This window comes from Geospiza fortis, unplaced genomic scaffold (genome assembly GCF_000277835.1).
Source record: "Geospiza fortis unplaced genomic scaffold, GeoFor_1.0 scaffold666, whole genome shotgun sequence".
NCBI classification, from domain to species: domain Eukaryota; kingdom Metazoa; phylum Chordata; class Aves; order Passeriformes; family Thraupidae; genus Geospiza; species Geospiza fortis.
In genome coordinates this window covers 857,043-875,479 of record NW_005054470.1, presented here as the reverse complement: position 1 = coordinate 875,479, position 18,437 = coordinate 857,043, and the positions used below count along the sequence as shown (strand labels likewise).

The window sequence follows — 18,437 nt, the reverse complement described above, 5'->3', positions numbered from 1 at the left end:
TAAAGTATATTGAATGTTAACTTTTTCAGTTTTACCAGAGTATGTTGGTGCGAGCTTTTCACCCTGAGGGACCTGGGATCAGGTATTTATTAGTTGACACATTCAAATACGTTCAGTAACTTCATCCTGGTCTCTAGGGGACATTTCTCTGTGTCACAGAGCCATTTCATCATTGAGCTGGGCTCATTAGAGCCCTGTGGGCAGGGCCAGGCAGGGGAGGCCAGGGCTAGACCTCAGAAAAAAGGTTGACCACCAGTTTCTGCAAAAAGGGAAATTTATTCCAGTAATGCTCCTTGGCCTTAAATTAAGTGAAGCTTTTCTACTAAAAAAAAATATTTCACTCCTATGAAGCTGGATAGCGCAGATTATTTTTCTGACAAGCCCCCATTGGTCCTGAGATGGGGTCTTTGATAAGAACACAGTGCCCTTGCAACTGGAGGGCACTGTTCTGTTTCATAAAAGCATAATTTTAGTGATTCAGTGTATAGGAAGAAAAGCATTACAGAAAACTGAAAGTGTCAGCAATGCTGAAGGTTTAAGAAAGTGCTTTGTGGATTGCAACCAGAGAGGAACTTGAGCAAGTAAATAGGGAATGGCAGGCTGGAATAATTACTATACCCATTGTTACCATTTAGAGTATTGGTGGTTGAAGCCCATTCCCTGGGCTGGTGTTGAGGTGTCAAGCAGGACTTTCTGGAGGGCAGAGGAGGTTTCTGATGGTGCAGGCCAATGGCTGGGGCACAGATATGCTCAATCACACAACAGAGCACTGCTGGCTGTGCTGGTGTGGCATGGGAGCAGTTTAGAGCCAATGTTTTCAGTGTTCAGTGGGCTTTGCAGCTGCATTTACACTGCCACTGAAAGGGGCACTCAGACCATGTGGCTGCTCATCTCCCTGAGGATGCTGGGTGCACAGATCTCATCCTGGAGCTGGGTCAGCATTTATCTCTTACATTGCAGGAACAAAAGCGCATTCTGGAGATGGGAATCACTGGACCTGAGGGACATGCCCTGAGCAGGCCAGAAGAGGTAAGGTCAAATATCTGCTTCTCCCATTGCCTTTTCCAGTATTACTTAATGTCTGAAAAGTCCAGGTCCTTTCAACTTGTTTGTTTGCCTGAAAAGCCCTTTGGATGCTGCAGCCAGGTGCATTCCTTTAGTCCAGGGATACTTGTGTACACTCCTTGTACAGTCAGGAGTCTCAGCTCCTGCTGCCCCAGACATGGATATCCATGTACTTTTTTAAGTGTGACCTTTGTGTTTTGATTTGTGATAACAAAAAAAAATGGGCTTATCAGGCTAAAAATCAGCAGTGCAGCTTGAGGGTTAATCCTTAGAGTAACTGCATTTATTAAAATGCTTTGGCTGAAAACCTCCTATAAGATGCATGCGCACATCTATACTATGCACAGGCATACACCCACATATAGATCTACTTTCATGCTGGCAGATATATTGGTGTCAGAAATGCAGGCTGTAGAGATGCAAATACATGAGAATGGAAAATTGCTGTGAGGCAGCTTGTTTTAAGCAACTCCCTCATAATAAAATCTGAGCTCTGGTGTGGATCATCTCAGGCATCTGGAAAGGGTTTATGTAATGCCAAGGAAAATGTGGAGACATGAGAATGCCCCCTAAAGTACACAGCTCAGACTGTTAATGGGATGTGGAGGGCAGTAGTGGGAAGTGACTGCTTTCCTAGAAGACTAAAGAGATGACGTCCCAGGGGTTTGAGGCTGAACTTGAAGAGATTGTTGTGGTTTGCAGATCTTTATTTAACTTCTCCCCAAGGCAAAACGAATCAGCTTAATTGGTCACATTCTTCTATTGAAATGTTTATGTACTTTTTCATTTTGCTGTTCAACTTCTACTAAAATTATTCCAAAAGGATTGAGTTGTTTCCTTTTAATGAGAACAAGGGCCTAAGGAAAATCTGCATTTGCAGTTTCCAGAAAGGAATTTTGCTCAGCTCTAGTGCTGCAGTGCAGAGGCTGTGCCTCCTTCCCTGCTCTCTAAAGGTGCATTTGGGGTTTCCAGAGCAAATGTTTTGCTACAAGTCCTAGGACAAACTGAAGCAGTCTGATTTAAGGAAAAATATTTTACAAAACTGTAAAGGATTAAGCCATGTAGTTTTGGAAGGTCTAAGAAGCTCAACTTTTCTAGAAAAACTCTCGCACAGAAATTTCTGTACCACTGAGCCACTATTTTCAGTTACAACAAGGTTTTACATATTAAAATGCCAATACTGTGAGTCCATCTGGGAAGGATCTGGTATAAAACTGATGGCTGGGGAAAGGAGTCTCCAGAGCTGCTGGGAAACACTGCTCCTCCATCTGAAGATGCTTGCTTTGTGTGCCTACGTCCCAGCTGGCTCCTGGGAGGAGGTTGCTTTTATGCTTGCTGACAGAGGGGACTTACTGGGCACTGCTTCAAAGGCTTCTGTGGATTATGGGCTAAATTCAGTCCATAGTGCTGAAGTTGCTGTTTGAGAATTCTTTACATTCACTGTCACCATTATGTAAAGATTAGGGAAAGCTGCCAAGGGAGCTCAGAGGTTGTCTCCAAGCAGGGGCAAAGTTTCCTTGCTTTGTTCTCCTTTCAGCTGCAGGGTAGGAGTCTTAAACAAGAGGGTAGGAGGAAGGTAAGGAGGAGCTGCATCAGCTGCTTGGACATGATCTTTCCTGGGGTGCAGGAAGCCAGGGAGCGGTGTTTGTGCTGTGTTTGTAGCTGTACCCTGGTAGTGAGTACAGCCTGGCTGTGGTTATTGCTAGTGCCAAGTGTTTGGGGTTGGGTTAGCTCCCTCTTTTCTGCACTGTGTCTCTATGGAAAAAGCAGAATCAACCCCTGAAGAGTTGTTGCTGAACAATTAGAAATACAGTGCAGTCCTCCAGCTGATTTTTTTCAGACTGCATTTGCAGTTAACTTTTCCCTCCTTGTTTTGCTCAGCTTGAAGCAGAAGCTGTTTTCCGTGCCATCACGATTGCCAGCCGAATAAACTGCCCAGTGTACATCACCAAGGTCATGAGTAAGAGTGCAGCTGATATCATTGCACAGGCCAGGAAGAGAGGTAAGTGACTTCCTTTGCACCCCCAAACTTTTTTTTTTTGGTTGAATAGAAGCTCAGTGAAAAAACCTGTATGTCTTGACCCAAAGGAGAGACTATAGGGAGAGGTTATCAAAGAATGCCGGCACCATTGCAGACTAAATATTTGTGGCTGGGAAGGATGAGGTGAAATCCTTTTATATTTTTAAGTTGAGATGCTCTTCCCACAAACTGTCCTCTCAAAGACTGAATTGTAACATTTCTTTATCCTGTTTTCCCTTTTACTGTTCCCTTAAACTGCTATATCTCTGTTCATGGGAAGGAGATACTTTATTCCTAATGGCACATCCTCCAGGCCAGTATTTCAGCTTTTCTAAGATGTGGCTTGGGCAGTGACCCTGCTGTTAGAGATGCTTGGGGCTCTCTCCTGGCCCTGCTGCTGGGAGCTGAGCCCCTCTGATGGGTACTGCAGGTCAGCCCTGCTTGCTGGGGCTGTGGTGGGATCCAGGTTACAAAGCACCCAAAAGGGACATGTGAGCCTGAAGGCAGCTGCTTCTGAAGCTGCATTTGCAAGTCAGAACTGTTCTGCTGGTTGGGACTACAAAGCTTGTGAGCAATATGGAAAAGCCAAAGAGCAAATTATTGTCTTGATGTTTGTATTCTTGGAGACTTGGAGTGTGGTGCAGGGGACCATATGCTGCTGTCTGCTGGTGCTGTGCCCAACCTGGAAGTAGTAAAAAGGCATCTGCCTGCTGAAGTGATCCACCATCCAGTTCACTCCAAATGGGAGCAACGTGCCTGTGATTAAAACAGTACAAATTAAAAGTGGGTCTGAACTGTCTCCTTCTGGATTAGAAAGAAAGATTTGTAAATAGGCTGATCAAAAGCATGTAGAGCTCAGAGAGACTCCTGATTAATTTTTTATCATACAGGCAAAGCCAGGGCTGTTTAATTTCCTGGGAGCTGTGCTAGCCATGTAGCAATGTGTGAATTATACATGGCTGCATGCTGCAAGCAGTGTCATGTGCTGAAGAGAGAGTGGGTTGTACTTAGTTCCTGTATATCCTTGCTTTCTCCAAGGTCCCCTTGTTTTCGGAGAGCCGATCACTGCCAGCTTGGGGACAGATGGGACACATTACTGGAGCAAAAACTGGGCCAAGGCTGCAGCTTTTGTGACCTCACCACCTTTGAGCCCTGACCCTACCACTCCAGACCACTTAAATTCACTCTTAGCATGGTAAGACTTCCTTTTTTTTTAACAGGATGATGGTGAGGCAAGTGCAAAAGCCAAATGGCATGAAGCATCTAGGGATCAGCCTGGTTTCCTTTAGACCAGTCTCATACATGAAACAGGAGAGAAAGGACATAGAAAACTAGAGATAGTTCTATCCTTATGCTTAGGCTGCAGTCAAGTGAGTAGTCATGGACACTCCAGTTGCTGGTTGGCTTGATAGAGAGGCAGTTGCTCTGGAATTATTCACGAATTAATTCTTTTTTGTTTTACTTTTCAAGTGATTCCTAGTTGTACAACTAGATTGTCAGGACTTCAAACTGGCCTTCTCCCTAGTTTTCAGTTTTCTTTAGCTGAGCTGTTGATATATGATGGGATGGCATCCTCACTGTCCAGCATAAGCAAAAGCCTGGTGGATACATCCCCATCTTTGAGACCAGACTCAGTTTTAAGCCCCAGTCATATTTGACAAGCACAGCTCCAGAAATCAGGGCTGTTCCTGAATGCAGAGATACCTAGAACCAAGAAAAATTTCTTGGGGCAATTTTTATCAAAGCTGGTGCAGGGCTCTCAGCTGTGAGTTCTGAAAATTGGTTTGTCCTAAACTAACTTGTGTTAGTAGCAGAACTTGGTGGGTTTATCTTCTGAATATTGGAAAATTCTGATTTGGTAGTTTGCCTTCATCTGGGAAGGGACCAAAATCATACAAGTTTCCTCGTGTCCAGTTCTTGCAGGCTTATTTTAGCTTGCCTGGTGTCTTTATGGGCTCTGGGGTCCTCCAGCTGCAAGAAGGCAAAGATAAGTGGTACATGGTAGAGCAGGAGTGTCAGGAGAAAGAGGCCAGAGTGAATTACAAAGTAGACTGTGAGGGATTTGGGTGGAGACAGCTGGAGACTGAAGGCCATCTCTTGACAGGATAGGGATGTGAGCTGACTGCCTTCAGGTTGGCAGGGAGAGTTTAATCACTAGGTAGGTGAAAGGAATGTGGACAGCAAAGGAAGAAGTGTCTTTTTCATATAGAAAAGAAGATAGCAGCAGTGCCTTGCCAGAAACCCAGACTGTAAAACCCATCTCTGAAAGTATTTCCTGCTTGTAGCCAACTGTGGGTCTTTAGCTTAAGCAAAAACCATCTGCTCTGAAATGATACAGAAATTCACAGCTGAAGCCCCACCAGGACAGATTACTAGGGCTGGAGGGAGGAACTCAACTTACCATTCATATCCTCATTTACCTTCATGTGGTGGCACCCAGCTGACCCGGCCTCCCCCTTCTGGGGTTTCCAATGCCCTAGACAGAGCAGTGAAACCTGAACCTTGAAAGTGACCATCTTCAGAGCTGCCTGGGAGCTGGGTGGGCACACACATGTGACAGGGAGATGCCATCAGTCAGTGCCATGTCTCCCCTTGCACACGATGGGTCAGGCAGTGCAGCCCAGAGCCCACCCAGGCTTTAACTCAACTGCTCTAAAGATGCTGCAGCTGAGCTCTGAGTAATGTCTGGCTCTGGTAAGAATTCACAGCAGTTCTCTTCTGACAGTCTGATGGCAAAAAATGGTTTTTTCCATAACTGAGCTTTTTGTTCCAAAGAAAGACTCAGAAAAGTATCACTTTCATGGTCTGATTCATCACTATCAGCGCTGTAAAGGGTGAAGTTCAGTGTGTGAGGGTAAGGCTCTTAGCCAGAACATGTAAATGTGTATCAAAATGTTTGTCTCCTTACTCTGTTAAGAGTGGCTATATATGCTTTCTAGAAGAGAGTCCCAAAATAATAGTATGTGGGTCAAAGCAGATTAGCAAGAACATTTTTAGAATTGGAATCCAAATAATGACTTTTTAAAACTAACATCAGAAACACAAATGGAGGACTTACAGAAGTTTTCATTATTCTCCAAGCATGCAAAAATGGCTTTTTTTTTCCTAGTGACTTAAAGTCCTAGATCTTAAATGACAGCAGCTTAGCCTGCTTTCAGTTTTAATACTTCAAATCCATACTGTGAAACTAAAAAGAACTGTATATTGTATTGGTCTGCTCTGCATTCTTGGGGAATTTTATGCAAATATGATGGTAAAGACAGTATTTCATGTTTCTATTGCACTGTTGATTTGGATACTAATATTTTAATTCATTTAAAATTCCCTACAACATCCTTCCTTTGCAAGCATGCAGCATACTGCTTGTGCTATTCTCCACAGAAAGCTGAATGATTTGATTTGTTGATTTTCCACTGAAAAGCTGAATGTGTAAAACCCCATCATGTCTCATGGGATTTGCAGATTGAATTTGCCTCATGAGATTAGGTCCTTGTGTCATCTGTGGGCCATGCACTTGAGTTAGCTTTGATCTTGCATGGTGTGCTGCTGCATTACTGCAGCTGGGATGTGCCACCTCTTGTGAACCAGAGATGTGAGATCTTGATGCTACCCAGAGGATGCAACTTGCCATGAAAACCTTGTTTAAGGGGAAGAATAAGATGACAAGGTATTGATCTGGCATTTATTTCATGGTGATTCCTTCCTGTCTCTCAGTTTTTTAGTTGATGTAATGCTTATCCCCCATTTGACAGTAGAGTGTGTCCAGACAGTAGGAGTGCTCTGGGTTAACCAGGGATGGGAAGATCTGAAGTGACACACTTCAGTTTTGGAAGTCTTCTATTGATTTGACTGGGGAGTGCAGTTCATATCAATGTCATTAAATGTCAGAGAAGAGGGAGTATGGAGTTAAGAAAGCAAACCCTTGTTATCTTTCAGGTGTAGGAATTTGTAGTGTGATGTTAGAAGCACAGCATGACCTCAGGGAAGTGGGCAGTGTCACAGGCCTGGCTGTGACAGTCAGGTTTTCATGGTTATATCAGTGTGTGGAAAGGAGAGATGCCACAGGAAGCTTTGCTGATTAGAAGAGCATCAAAAAGGAAGAAATGCCATTGCAACCTTCTGACTTTATTGTTGTGTTAAAATAAATGGATGTTTAACTGATGAAATTGGCTTAATCCTATGAAGTAACACCAGGCAGTCATTAACAATCAGGAGCAGCTAAAGCACAGCAGCCTTTTCTGTACTGAATTCATGGGTTTGGCTTCTGCTAAAATCTGAATGGATGGCTTGTGAGTGTGGTGAAGAACCAGAAAGGAGGCCAAGGACTCTTCTCTGTCAGCAGTCATTAGGGCTGGCAGCCTAGAAAATGGAATTAGAATTACTCATGTGTGATACTTTTTTCTTCTGTACTTGACTATTTGTTAGCTTGTTGGATCTAGATTTGTAGACCAGAATAATTCAGTTGTTTCAGAGCTGAAATTTACATTATCAGTTAAAGAAAAAGATGACAGGCTCTTGGGGACTTATGGAGTGATGGAAGGAAAATTACAGTGAGTTCTAATGTGCCTGCCTCCTGTAAGTTTAGTCAAGAGCTAAAAATATCACATTTCCTGTGGATATTGGAGAACCTTCTTTTTTGACTTTCTATTTTGGCAAGATTCTGCGTATTGATTATGTTCTTCCTCCTTATTTCCAGGAGCAGCTGTGATCCACTTCTGCTCTCTGCCAAAAAAAATTCTCTAGGCTGAAAAACCCAACCTCTTAAATAAAAGCATTATAAATGGTAGCTCTTACTGCATTTTTCTCCATGCCTTTTTCTGTGTAAGACTCTTAAGTTAGATAAATCCAGAGCATGTGTTTGACTTGCACTATGCCTTTTGTTGTTTAATTAGAAAACTACCTGATAAAAATATTTTTATTTTCTTGGTTCTGTTTTAGAAGGTCACATGAGAAGTATTCATGTAAGTTTTGCAAGAAAAATACATGTGTAGGAGAGAAATGCAGGGGAACACATTTGAAGCTCGTGACTTTGCACTGTGAAATTTGCCATCATTTTTTAATGTGGTTGTGAATTAATTTATCTTGAGAGTGGCAGACATTTCATACAAGCTTCTGATCATTTCCTTAATCTGGAGTAATCCTTTGTCCTGGTTAGTGGGCTTTTGCCTGATCTCTGTCAATAAGCAGCCTGGAGCTGGAGGGGGCTGTAATCCAGGAGTCCAGGGTGCTCCTGGGGGAAAGTGGAGATATCCAGTGCCATTGTTACTCTCAGTGATCTGTAGCCAGCACAGAAAGGCTGCTGGCATGATTTACAGCATGTGCCTCTGGTGGCTTGAAGGGTCCATTCACAGCCTGTCTGAGACAAGGTCACCTTGGTGATGCCTGGTCTAAACCTTCTGTGTGTTAACTCCACAGTGGGGACCTGCAGGTGACGGGAAGTGGACATTGCCCCTATAGCACTGCCCAGAAAGCCATTGGAAAGGACAACTTCACTATGATTCCTGAAGGGGTCAATGGAATTGAGGAAAGGATGACTGTTGTCTGGGACAAGGCTGTAGTAAGTAATAACTTACTTTTATAGACTAAAAGGAAATTGAGTGTTGGCTGAATAATGGAAGCCAAGAGACTCTTGGCCATTGCTTAAGTGACTTTCTGCTATATTTCTGAGAATTCCCTGAGAGAATGCTACTGTGAGGTGAATTGCTTATTTCAAAAACCTCTTCCAGTTTTTTAAACTCAGGGCTGTGTTTCACTTCTGACACTGCAGTAGTATTGGATTTCATTAGACCTGAGGCTTCCCAGACTCCATTGCTCTATTTTCCCTTAGTGTCAGAGCGGATGCTTCTGAGAAATGTGGTATCTGGAGCAATTGAATGGTTTTGAAGTGGACCTCATATAAACGTGATGAATGAATTGTTTGAATTTGGGAAGTGTCTCATCGTTTTTGAAAAATTACAAATGGATGGCAGCTGAGCCTGAGGCTAAATGATGAAATGCTTTGAAGGAGAGCGTTGCATGTAATTCATACTGGCACACTTTGCAGTGGAGTGCCAGTATAAGTCAGGAATTTTTTGATGGTTCCATGGATTTAATGTATAATGATATTCTCCCTCTACTGTCTGTCTCCACATGCACACCCTGCACACTCACACCCACTCACTGCATTGTGCTCAAATGCACATTGCAGACTGGGAAGTGGCAGTATTTACAGTGCTGTGATGAGCACTTCTCCCAGACTCTATTTCATAACCACTTTATTCAGGGACAGCTATTGAGATTCCAAGCACAGAAGCAGCTTCAGATACCTGCCATGTAGGAGCAAAGTAGGGAAGCAAGCAAAGCACAGCCAGCTGCTGATACTTTCTTTTGTTACTCCCTCAGTGGGAAGGAACTGCAGGAAGGGCTGCAACATGGGATTGACAGGTGGTAACAGTCAGTCCTGCACCACTGAGTAGCTTGTACTTTACAAACCTTACATTTTACCAGGCAGGAAATAAGTGTTTATCTAATATTAAAAGGCTTGGTACTGTTTTTCTTCCTTAGAACATTGTTCTTGCTCATTGCCAGGGAAGACCCCAAAATACTGTACTGAGAAATCAAAATGCTGTTCTGTACAGTTGCAATTACCATCACTGACTGTATGTCAGGTTATATTGGTGATGACATTTCTCCAGGCAAAGACTTTATAATTGGTTGTATTACTTAGATGGATAGCTCTTATAATAATGGTAATAGAATGGACTTAATTTGCAAGTGTTCCCAAAAGTGTTGGAATCTTGATCTTTTGTTACATCTCATAATGCTCGTATGAGCTTCTCTGATTTAAAATTGCTTAAATATTTAAATAGAAATTAGTAGGACTAGCAACAAAACTCTTAGGCCTCAGTATGTAGAGAAAGGGATCCCAGATAGCTGAGCACCTTGGTGGTGTTCTGTGCACTAAGGTTTCACTGGCTGGCCTTTGCAATGCCTGGAGTAACGTGTTCATTCATTTGAAACTTCCAGTTAAAGAGCTGTACAAAAGTCCTGTGTGATACAATCACTGTTTCATGCAACATCAACACATCTATAAAGGGATGCCTTCCAATATCTCCCCAACCTTTCAGTACTCTGAATAGTAAATCCTTATTTCATAAGCATGTTTTGCTCAAATCATATTGTTTTTTAGGCCACAGGCAAGATGGATGAGAGCCAGTTTGTAGCTGTCACCAGCACCAATGCTGCCAAAATCTTTAATCTGTATCCAAGGAAAGGCCGGATTGCTGTAGGATCCGATGCTGATGTTGTGATTTGGGACCCTGATAAGGTGAAGACTATAACAGCCAAAAGCCATAAATCGGTAAGGAGGAAATGAAAGCCAGCAAGAAAAAAGAAATGTCACTGTTATTTTTCAGCTGTTGACCTACATCATGTGAACACCAATTGCACAGGATACAGAAGAGTGGGGTAACTCCTACTCCTGTTCTGAAATGGGTAAATGTTTCAGGACATGAGAGTACTGAAGTCCTATGTTGGAAGCATTGTGATCAGGAAGGATTTCTTTTCTCTCTGCATATACCCTTGCACTGTTTATTTTTTGCATGCTTGTGGCAGACCTATAAGCAGGTGTGAATCAGCAGCTCTGTAGCTGAGGTTAATAAGGCTGTGAGAATAAATTTAAAACCAGTTTGTTTTTTTTTTTTTCTTAACTAAAAAGCACCTGAAATTATAAATGGCACGATTAAATTAACAGTATTCCAAACTATGGCAGATGATTACATGTTTTGTTAATACAGCTCTAATCAACTTCATGGATGGAATTTTCTGTTTAATGCCAGTTTTGCTACATGTTTCTTTGCCCTCAGTGCAGAAAACCAGTGACTGACAGTTGCTTTCATTTTGACTCTGATAGGTTTTGTGTTGTGTATCCCAAAGTTGTTATCTTACTCTTTAGTGCTTTGGCCCTTTGTATTGGGGAATTCTTCCAAAAGTTTTACTGAAAAATCCAGTATTGGATTTTTATATTAAAAGACCAAAGCATTTATAAATCTTTAAAAAGTAAATTTGGGTAATTCAGTTTCTGTTTCTCTGTCTTGGGATCTCTCTGTATTTTCAAGAAAGTAATAACCACCTGCCCTATCATTCCCATTTAGATTCAGACCTTTCTGGGCTTTTTGAGACAGAAATATGTGTGCTGGCTTCTTTGAAAATTGCTGACACAGTAACAGCAGATGCACGGTGGGACCACATCCTCTGATTATCCAGCACCTGAGTCACAATTTTCCTTCTTATTAGGGCTATTGTTATTCTAAATGCTCTGGTTAGATACAGCAAATTTTCAAAAACAAGTGAAATCCTTGATGGAAAATGAAAAACTGGAAGGAAATGTCTTATATTAAAGGAAAGATCCTTTAAAATAATTTCATATCAAAAGGCATTGCTTTTCCTTCCTACAAAACAAGTTTATACACTTTTAATGGCAGTTGTCTAAAACTATGACTACAAATGTACATGTTCTAAGTTACTAATGGAAAGAGGTCTTGGCAGTGAATATGTTGGTTGATCCTCAGGCCATTGAGTACAACATCTTTGAAGGAATGGAGTGCCATGGTGCCCCACTCGTGGTCATAAGCCAAGGGAAGATTGTGTTTGAAGATGGAAATCTGCATGTCAATAAGGGAATGGGCCGCTTCATCCCTCGCAAACCTTTCCCTGAGTATCTCTACCAGCGCATCAAAATCAGGAATAAGGTAATGGCAGATCCTGTTGAACCCTCCTGGAAGTACAGTAGCATCTGTTTTTAATATTGTGCTATTATGAGTCCATATCAGATGGACTGTATATGACTGGCTCAAAACTGGTTGCAATTGTGAACTCATCCAACTTAGTATTAACACTGTGAGCTTCAGCAGGTAGAACATGTAATTGCCAGCTGACAGAATTGCCTTGTGTCCAGCAATGCCTTATTCCACCTCTTTGAAGAGAGGTGGAATAGTGATACAATTTACTTTCTGTTAAAAATTCAGGAAAAGGGAAAGATTTGTGTGAGAGAGGGTTAGGCAGAGTAAAAGCAGAATTTTAAATTGCATACTGAACTGCTACACTGCAGAGAAGAAAAGCATGTCAGCCAGAGATTCTCATTATAGTGGGCATTTCTGAACTATTGTTAGTGCATTTGCTGAGCTGTATATTAGCAGCATTAAGGGCTCAGAAAACTTTTCTCTTTTGTTTAATAAAAAAGCTTGGGAAATGACCAAGATTTCACCTCTATGTCACCTCTGGTTTTGAATTATATCAGTGTTTATCTGTTGAAAACCAATTGGCTGGACATCAGTTTGGAGTTTGGAAATTGCTTCTTGTCACTGAGCAGGAAAGTCACTGTGAGCACAGGTAATGAGAAAAATTGACTAAACCTCATATTTTCTTCAGCCAAGCATATAGCATAGGCTGTGATACGGGCAGCTGAAATTAAGCCTACAAGCAGGTTGATAGCTTTGATCTTTCATTATTTATTATACAAATTCTATCAAGCTGCAGAAGAAGGGCTTGCGCTTCTTAGAAGAATAGGCATTGTAAAAAGCAAATGCACCTGCAAAAATTTTGCAAAAGACCAATAAGTGTTGCATTTTTTTTACATTATCCATGTAGATGATACAGGCCTTCTCTTCACACTCACTGCTTAAGGCTTCAGTGCCTGGGAGTGTGACATAAATTAATGACAAAACTATCAAAATAGTGAAAACAGCACTTTAGAAACAAGTATCAGAGATTAGTTTGTTGGAGCGGGAGTTTGAACAAAATTACCTGGGCTAAGTAACCTGTGTCTTGCAAGTGGGCCTGGATTTTGGGAGACCTTTGATCCATGGGCAAGATCTACAGACAAAGGGACTGATATATTTGCTCCTGCAGCTCCCTCTGCTGCCTGCCAAGAGGGACAGCAGATTCATGCCCAAATTTTTTTTCCCACTTTAAAATTTTATTCCCTGGAAATATTCAGAAAACCAATTGATGGTTTTATCAGCTGCTGTATGAACACATCCGTGCACAACAGAGGAATATATAAAAACTTGTCAAGCAAGGGACTGCAAAACTGAACTGGCACAGCTTGGCAGTATAAACTTATCCCTGGAGCGGGGATAGCAGTATAAATTCATGCCTTTGGGGGTCCCTGGAAGATGGATTCATTGCTGTGATTGGCAACTGCTCTCTTCTGGGCATTAGTTTTGGCTCAGCCTGCAAGACAGTGGCTCTTCTGAGCCTGATGTCCCTGTCCTCAAAAGCAAGGAAAATGCACTGATTGCTTAGAGAGCTGGATCAAACCCCTGTGAATAATGTCTTTCCATACAGTATTTTAATTTCACTTTTAACCTGTTGGGGGAAATTCTCTGAAACTATGATCTTGTAAGACACAGATTTCTGATCTCTTTGGTGAGCTTTGCATTCTGAATTCAATGGCTTCAGGCTCTTTCTGAAAAGTGCAACTGTTCTTATTAAAATATTCTTTCCTAGATTCCTATGATTTTAAGGCCAGTGAAGTTTTTTTTGATTGTCTTTTCTAATATTCCTTGTAAGAAGCATACAGGGAAAAAAATCTAGAGACCTCAAACTGAAATCAGAGCTCAACTGTCAGATACCTTAGTGATAAATATTGTAAGATAGATCCCCTGCCACAGTCCAGTGTATAATTGCTTTTCTAGTTATGATGGGAAACAGAAACTTTTGAAATTTAATTTAAAAATTACCACTCCTTTTCAATGAGTTCTAATAAAGAGAACGAGACCTACGAAGGGGAGGAGCAGAGGAAACACAGGTGGGAGAGAAGTTGCTGCAGTTGGTATAGTGGGTATCAGCTGTGCTACAGCCCAAGAGTGACTCGGCAGCTGAATGGAGAGAGAAGAGGTGATTGTGGCTGATCTTATGTAAAATAAACAGGTCACACCTGTTCTTTTGAATTCCACTTCTCCCCTTTGATTGTGAAGGAAGCTTGATAAGAAACTCTTTTTTCATTTATATATATATATAAATGGAGGAAGCAAGCTAAAATTTCCTTTATATATAAAGCAGACTGCACTTTGCTTTATATATAAAGTATAGATGCATTGTTAATTCAGTCAGTATAGAATGTAGCTCTGTGCTCACTGCTCTCTTCCTGCAGGATCGTTAGGCAGCATTATCTGAGCATTCAGTGTCTGCATTTTTACTCTTCTCTTGTTTTAGGTGGGAGGACTGCAAGGAGTCTCCAGAGGAATGTATGATGGACCTGTGTATGAAATCCCAGCTACGCCAAAATATGCAACTCCTGCACCCTCAACTAAATCCTCCCCTGCCAAAAACCAGCCCCCACCAATCAGAAACCTCCATCAATCCAATTTCAGCTTATCAGGTTAGTCAGCCTGACTAATGAGAAACCTTTTAAAGCTGTAAGTATGGATTACTGGTGATGAATTTCAATTATAATTCTTTAGTCAAATATAAAAGGACTGTATTTAGTCATATACATTCATATACTTATATATATATAAGTATATACATGTTTTTACTCATTCATTGCCTAGCGATATTTTACATATTGCCAAATACTCAAAATGTTTTAAATCTGAAATTTTCTCTGTGTCAATCTTTCACAATTATTTACCTGGCCCATTGCAATTAGCTGAATTCTCTGGTATGACTGAAGCCCCTTGGTGGTGTGCACAGCTGATGGGACTTGGGTCTGGTGCAACCTGTGAGTCTCAGACATCTCACAGGCTGCATCACCAGCATCAGCTAGACATGGAAACTTCAACTGTCCTTGTCAGTGGTCATAAACCATGTGCAGAAGCTGTTCATAAGCAGATTGGAGTATTTCTTATCCTCTGCTCTTGGTGCCCAAAACATTTTCCATGGTGCATAGGAAACAGACTGGAAAATCATCCTTTGGGGTTGCTGGAAATAATTGTCTGAAGACAATTAGAAGTGTGTCAAATCCTTATTCTTCAAAAGTCTACAGCCCCAGTGGTGAATAATACATTCATATGATGTTGTGAAAGTCATTGGATTTTCCCCTTGTGGGAGCTGATGATGGAGTTTTCCTACTTTACAGATTCTCTTTTCAGAAACTAAATGAAACTTGTGTAAGAATGTCCTAGGAGAGCAAATATTTAAAAAACCCTTCTAATGAGGTGAAGTATATTTTTGTCCATACACTTGGGGCCATGGTGAGCATATGCAGATATATATGAAGTTATACAAAACAAAAAAAGTGCTTAGGAAGTTCACATCTTAGTAATAACCAATAATTGGGATTTTCATAAGCATCTGAAGCTGTGGTTTCACAGTGCACTGCTGGATCTGGGTCCTACCAAGGCACCTAGTGGTACAAATTTGATCTGGATGATGCGAACATAAAATTAAGCAGAATTAGAGACTAAGGTAACATTTTAAATGATCCCACACATTTATTACATTGCCTTTAGGAAACTGAGTGTGATCAGGCAATATTTAGCCTGTCAGAAAGCTTGTTGTCCACTAAGGCTTAACATTTCAGCATTTAAAATGCAGTATGAAGTTTACATCAGCTTGGTGCTCATTTCCTCATGGATTTATGATTGCTAACATCAGATTTACTGAACTGTTGTCCCAGTTGGACTCGGTAGGGACATGTGTTCCAAGTCAGTGAGGCAGCTTTGAAAAGTCCCTTCAAGTCAGTGGAAAACAATTCTCCGTGTAAGGTGAGCATGAGTCTGATCCTAAGCATATAATCACCCACTTCTCATTGAAGAGAGAAATGTGCCTTGAAGGTCTCTTCAGCACTTCAGTCAGGCTCAAGAGAAACTAGCTGATGGTGGTGTGAGGGAAGCATAGCCAGGTAAAACCTCACTAGTGATGTTTTAATCCCTTTCATAGCTTTGTTTCCTCATTCTCTGTTGTTGCAGGAGCTCAGATTGATGACAACAACCCACGTCGTACTGGCCACCGCATCGTGGCACCTCCTGGTGGGCGCTCCAATATTACCAGTCTTGGCTGAGAAATGCTGATGGACAGAAACACAAGGATGAAGGATCATGGGAATAATGTCCGTTCCCTTCAGTGTTATCGAGCCCACAGTTTTATTTGGTACTAACGGAAATAAAAAATGAAATGTCTTTTTTTTTATTTTTTCTTTTTTTTTTTTTTGTATAGAAAGAGGTGATAATAGTGTGGTGTGTTTGCTTGGAACTACTTGCCTCACAATTGTGCTTTCATGCCATAGTCACCTTAAAGCATGGTGCTTCCATTGCCCCTTTAGTGACTACAGGTTTTAGCTTTGTCTCGTAACTGAATGATGGTTCCTTTGCACCCTTTTGCTGTTTTAGAGTAGTTAATGCATGTTACTGAGTTATTTATGCAAGTTGCATTCTGTGAGTGAGTCCCTTTAGAACACATTGCCAACAACTGACTAGACACAATGCCAAGATTAATGTCTGTATTTGAGAAACACCACCAAAAACACTAATGAAGGAAGAAAATGGCCATCTGGAAAGTAAGCAGTAGAGTAGTATAGGCAGCTTCTGTTTAATCTTTTAATTTATTATAAACCCAAGAAGCACTTCTCTCAAGACACAGAAACTCACTGGGACACGTAATGACAAATGGTCTCTGTAGCACCTGTCTGTTCCCACTCGGTACATTCCAAGTCTGTGTCCTTCTTGTTTCCATTTTAGACAGAGCCATCAGTTTTACATACCAATGCCATTGCCACCCCTGCAGGGATTTCTCCACCTGGGCAGTAGTGCTCTCCTTCTGCATGAGATTTTTGGTACTTACAGATAATCCAAGTTGCTGTCAGATTTTTAAAGTTTTTTGTACAAATTTTTTCCTTTGTAATCACACGCATTTTTACTTACTCTACCGTATCAAGATCTACTAGTCGTGGTTCAATTTCTGAATTCAAAGCTTGTGAAATAAAGGAAATTAATTGATGGGTAAGCGTCTTGCTCTGTGCTGTGGCTCAATGACTGAAAATTTGGAATGGAGGAACTCAAGAGAAATTGTCTTTCAGGTTGACATCATGCAATAGAAGGAACCTCCTTAAATCACAAGTGTTGAGAGGTGTATAGGTGTGCAAATGCATACTATTATAGCATGATATAGTAGGTCTTATTAAACAGTGCTCACAGTAAAAATGTATTTACTAAAAATTGTACTTACTATTGACTAAAATGTACTTACTAATGGTTGGATTCAATCTTAAGAGTTCTTTTCCAAGAGAAAGACTTAATGAGACTTAACAAGTCTGTGATTCTATGATTGCAGCTGCCTCAATTTTGCCAAAATGAGACACAAAGTAACTTTCTGCCAAAGACCTTAGATCTACATCTTACTTGCCTAAAAAGGGGTAATTCACCGCTGTCATCTTCATCTGTAGTACAGAACCAGCACCCAGTGCTGCACTTTGACCTAAGCTATATTTGACTTCATTGTGGTTTTCTCTACTGACTGAGCTGTGTCCAGGCATGGCAGGAAAAGAACATGCTGCAGGTAAGGTGAGAGAAGTGGACTTCAATTCTCTGAGAGTGAAGGAAGTATTTCTCCTTGTCTTTCTGACTCTCTCACAAATTATTTAAAGAAACCTTGTTTCCTGTCACTTTTTGCTTGTGTAATGGTGTTACAGATGCTGTGGGAGGTGTGGGCTGCAGTGAAGTGGGGTGCTGTGAGATTAGCAGGTCGACACACCCCTCCTCTTGTGCTACTTTGCCTTTATCCACACTACAAAGCTGCAGCAGGAACAGTCTCGCAGCAGTGGGGTGCTACTGGAGTGGTTTTACCAGCTGTGCTGCACCCATCCATTCCACCCCTGCATCAGTCACTTGGGTTGGCACAGCTCCTGTGGGGCATGCCAAGTGCACGTGAGCCATAGCAGTTTTGGGAAGTAGCCCACCTGAAACCTGTCATTCTGAAACTGGTACACTGTCACCTCCAGCTTGCCTGGGAAAGGAACTGCTACCCTGGAAAAATCCATTTTGGTCAGCTTGGTCTGAAACCTGGCAGCAGAGCTGGTCTGAAGAGCCAACTTTTCCTTTGGCTTTGAGCTGAACCAGTGCAGAAACACTGCAATTCAGTCTGCAGTGAACTGAATTGCTTGCTCCCAAAAAAAGGAAAATAAAGCTTTTCATGACCAATCCTTTCTGCTAAGAATTCAAATTTGCATTTCATATTGCTTGGAGCATGCCCTCATCCTCAGGCTTCCTTGCTCATTTGGTGGTTCAGATATTTTATATGATATGAATTGAAATAAATTGCTCATTTGGCAGTTCAGGTTTTTTAGAGGACGTAAAATAACACCAGCAGAGAAGCCTGAGGACAGTGTGCCCTGGAATAACCTACAGCCTAGCAGGTAAGGCAATCCTGAAAT

General features: G+C 41.5%; 1 protein-coding gene across 1 annotated transcript in view; it reads left to right on the top strand.

Annotated features, from left to right (window-relative positions):
• The window catches only part of CRMP1 (collapsin response mediator protein 1), a 49,819-nt gene extending 32,808 nt beyond the window's left edge, over nt 1–17,011 (top strand). The window contains exons 7-14 of the mRNA XM_005428057.2: nt 961–1,029; nt 2,947–3,067; nt 4,124–4,280; nt 8,501–8,642; nt 10,254–10,424; nt 11,635–11,814; nt 14,282–14,447; nt 15,979–17,011. Of these exons, the coding sequence (XP_005428114.1) occupies nt 961–1,029; nt 2,947–3,067; nt 4,124–4,280; nt 8,501–8,642; nt 10,254–10,424; nt 11,635–11,814; nt 14,282–14,447; nt 15,979–16,070 (1,098 nt within the window). The 3' untranslated portion in view covers nt 16,071–17,011. The remainder of the gene's footprint in view (nt 1–960; nt 1,030–2,946; nt 3,068–4,123; nt 4,281–8,500; nt 8,643–10,253; nt 10,425–11,634; nt 11,815–14,281; nt 14,448–15,978) is intronic.
• The last annotated feature ends 1,426 nt before the right edge of the window (nt 17,012–18,437 follow it).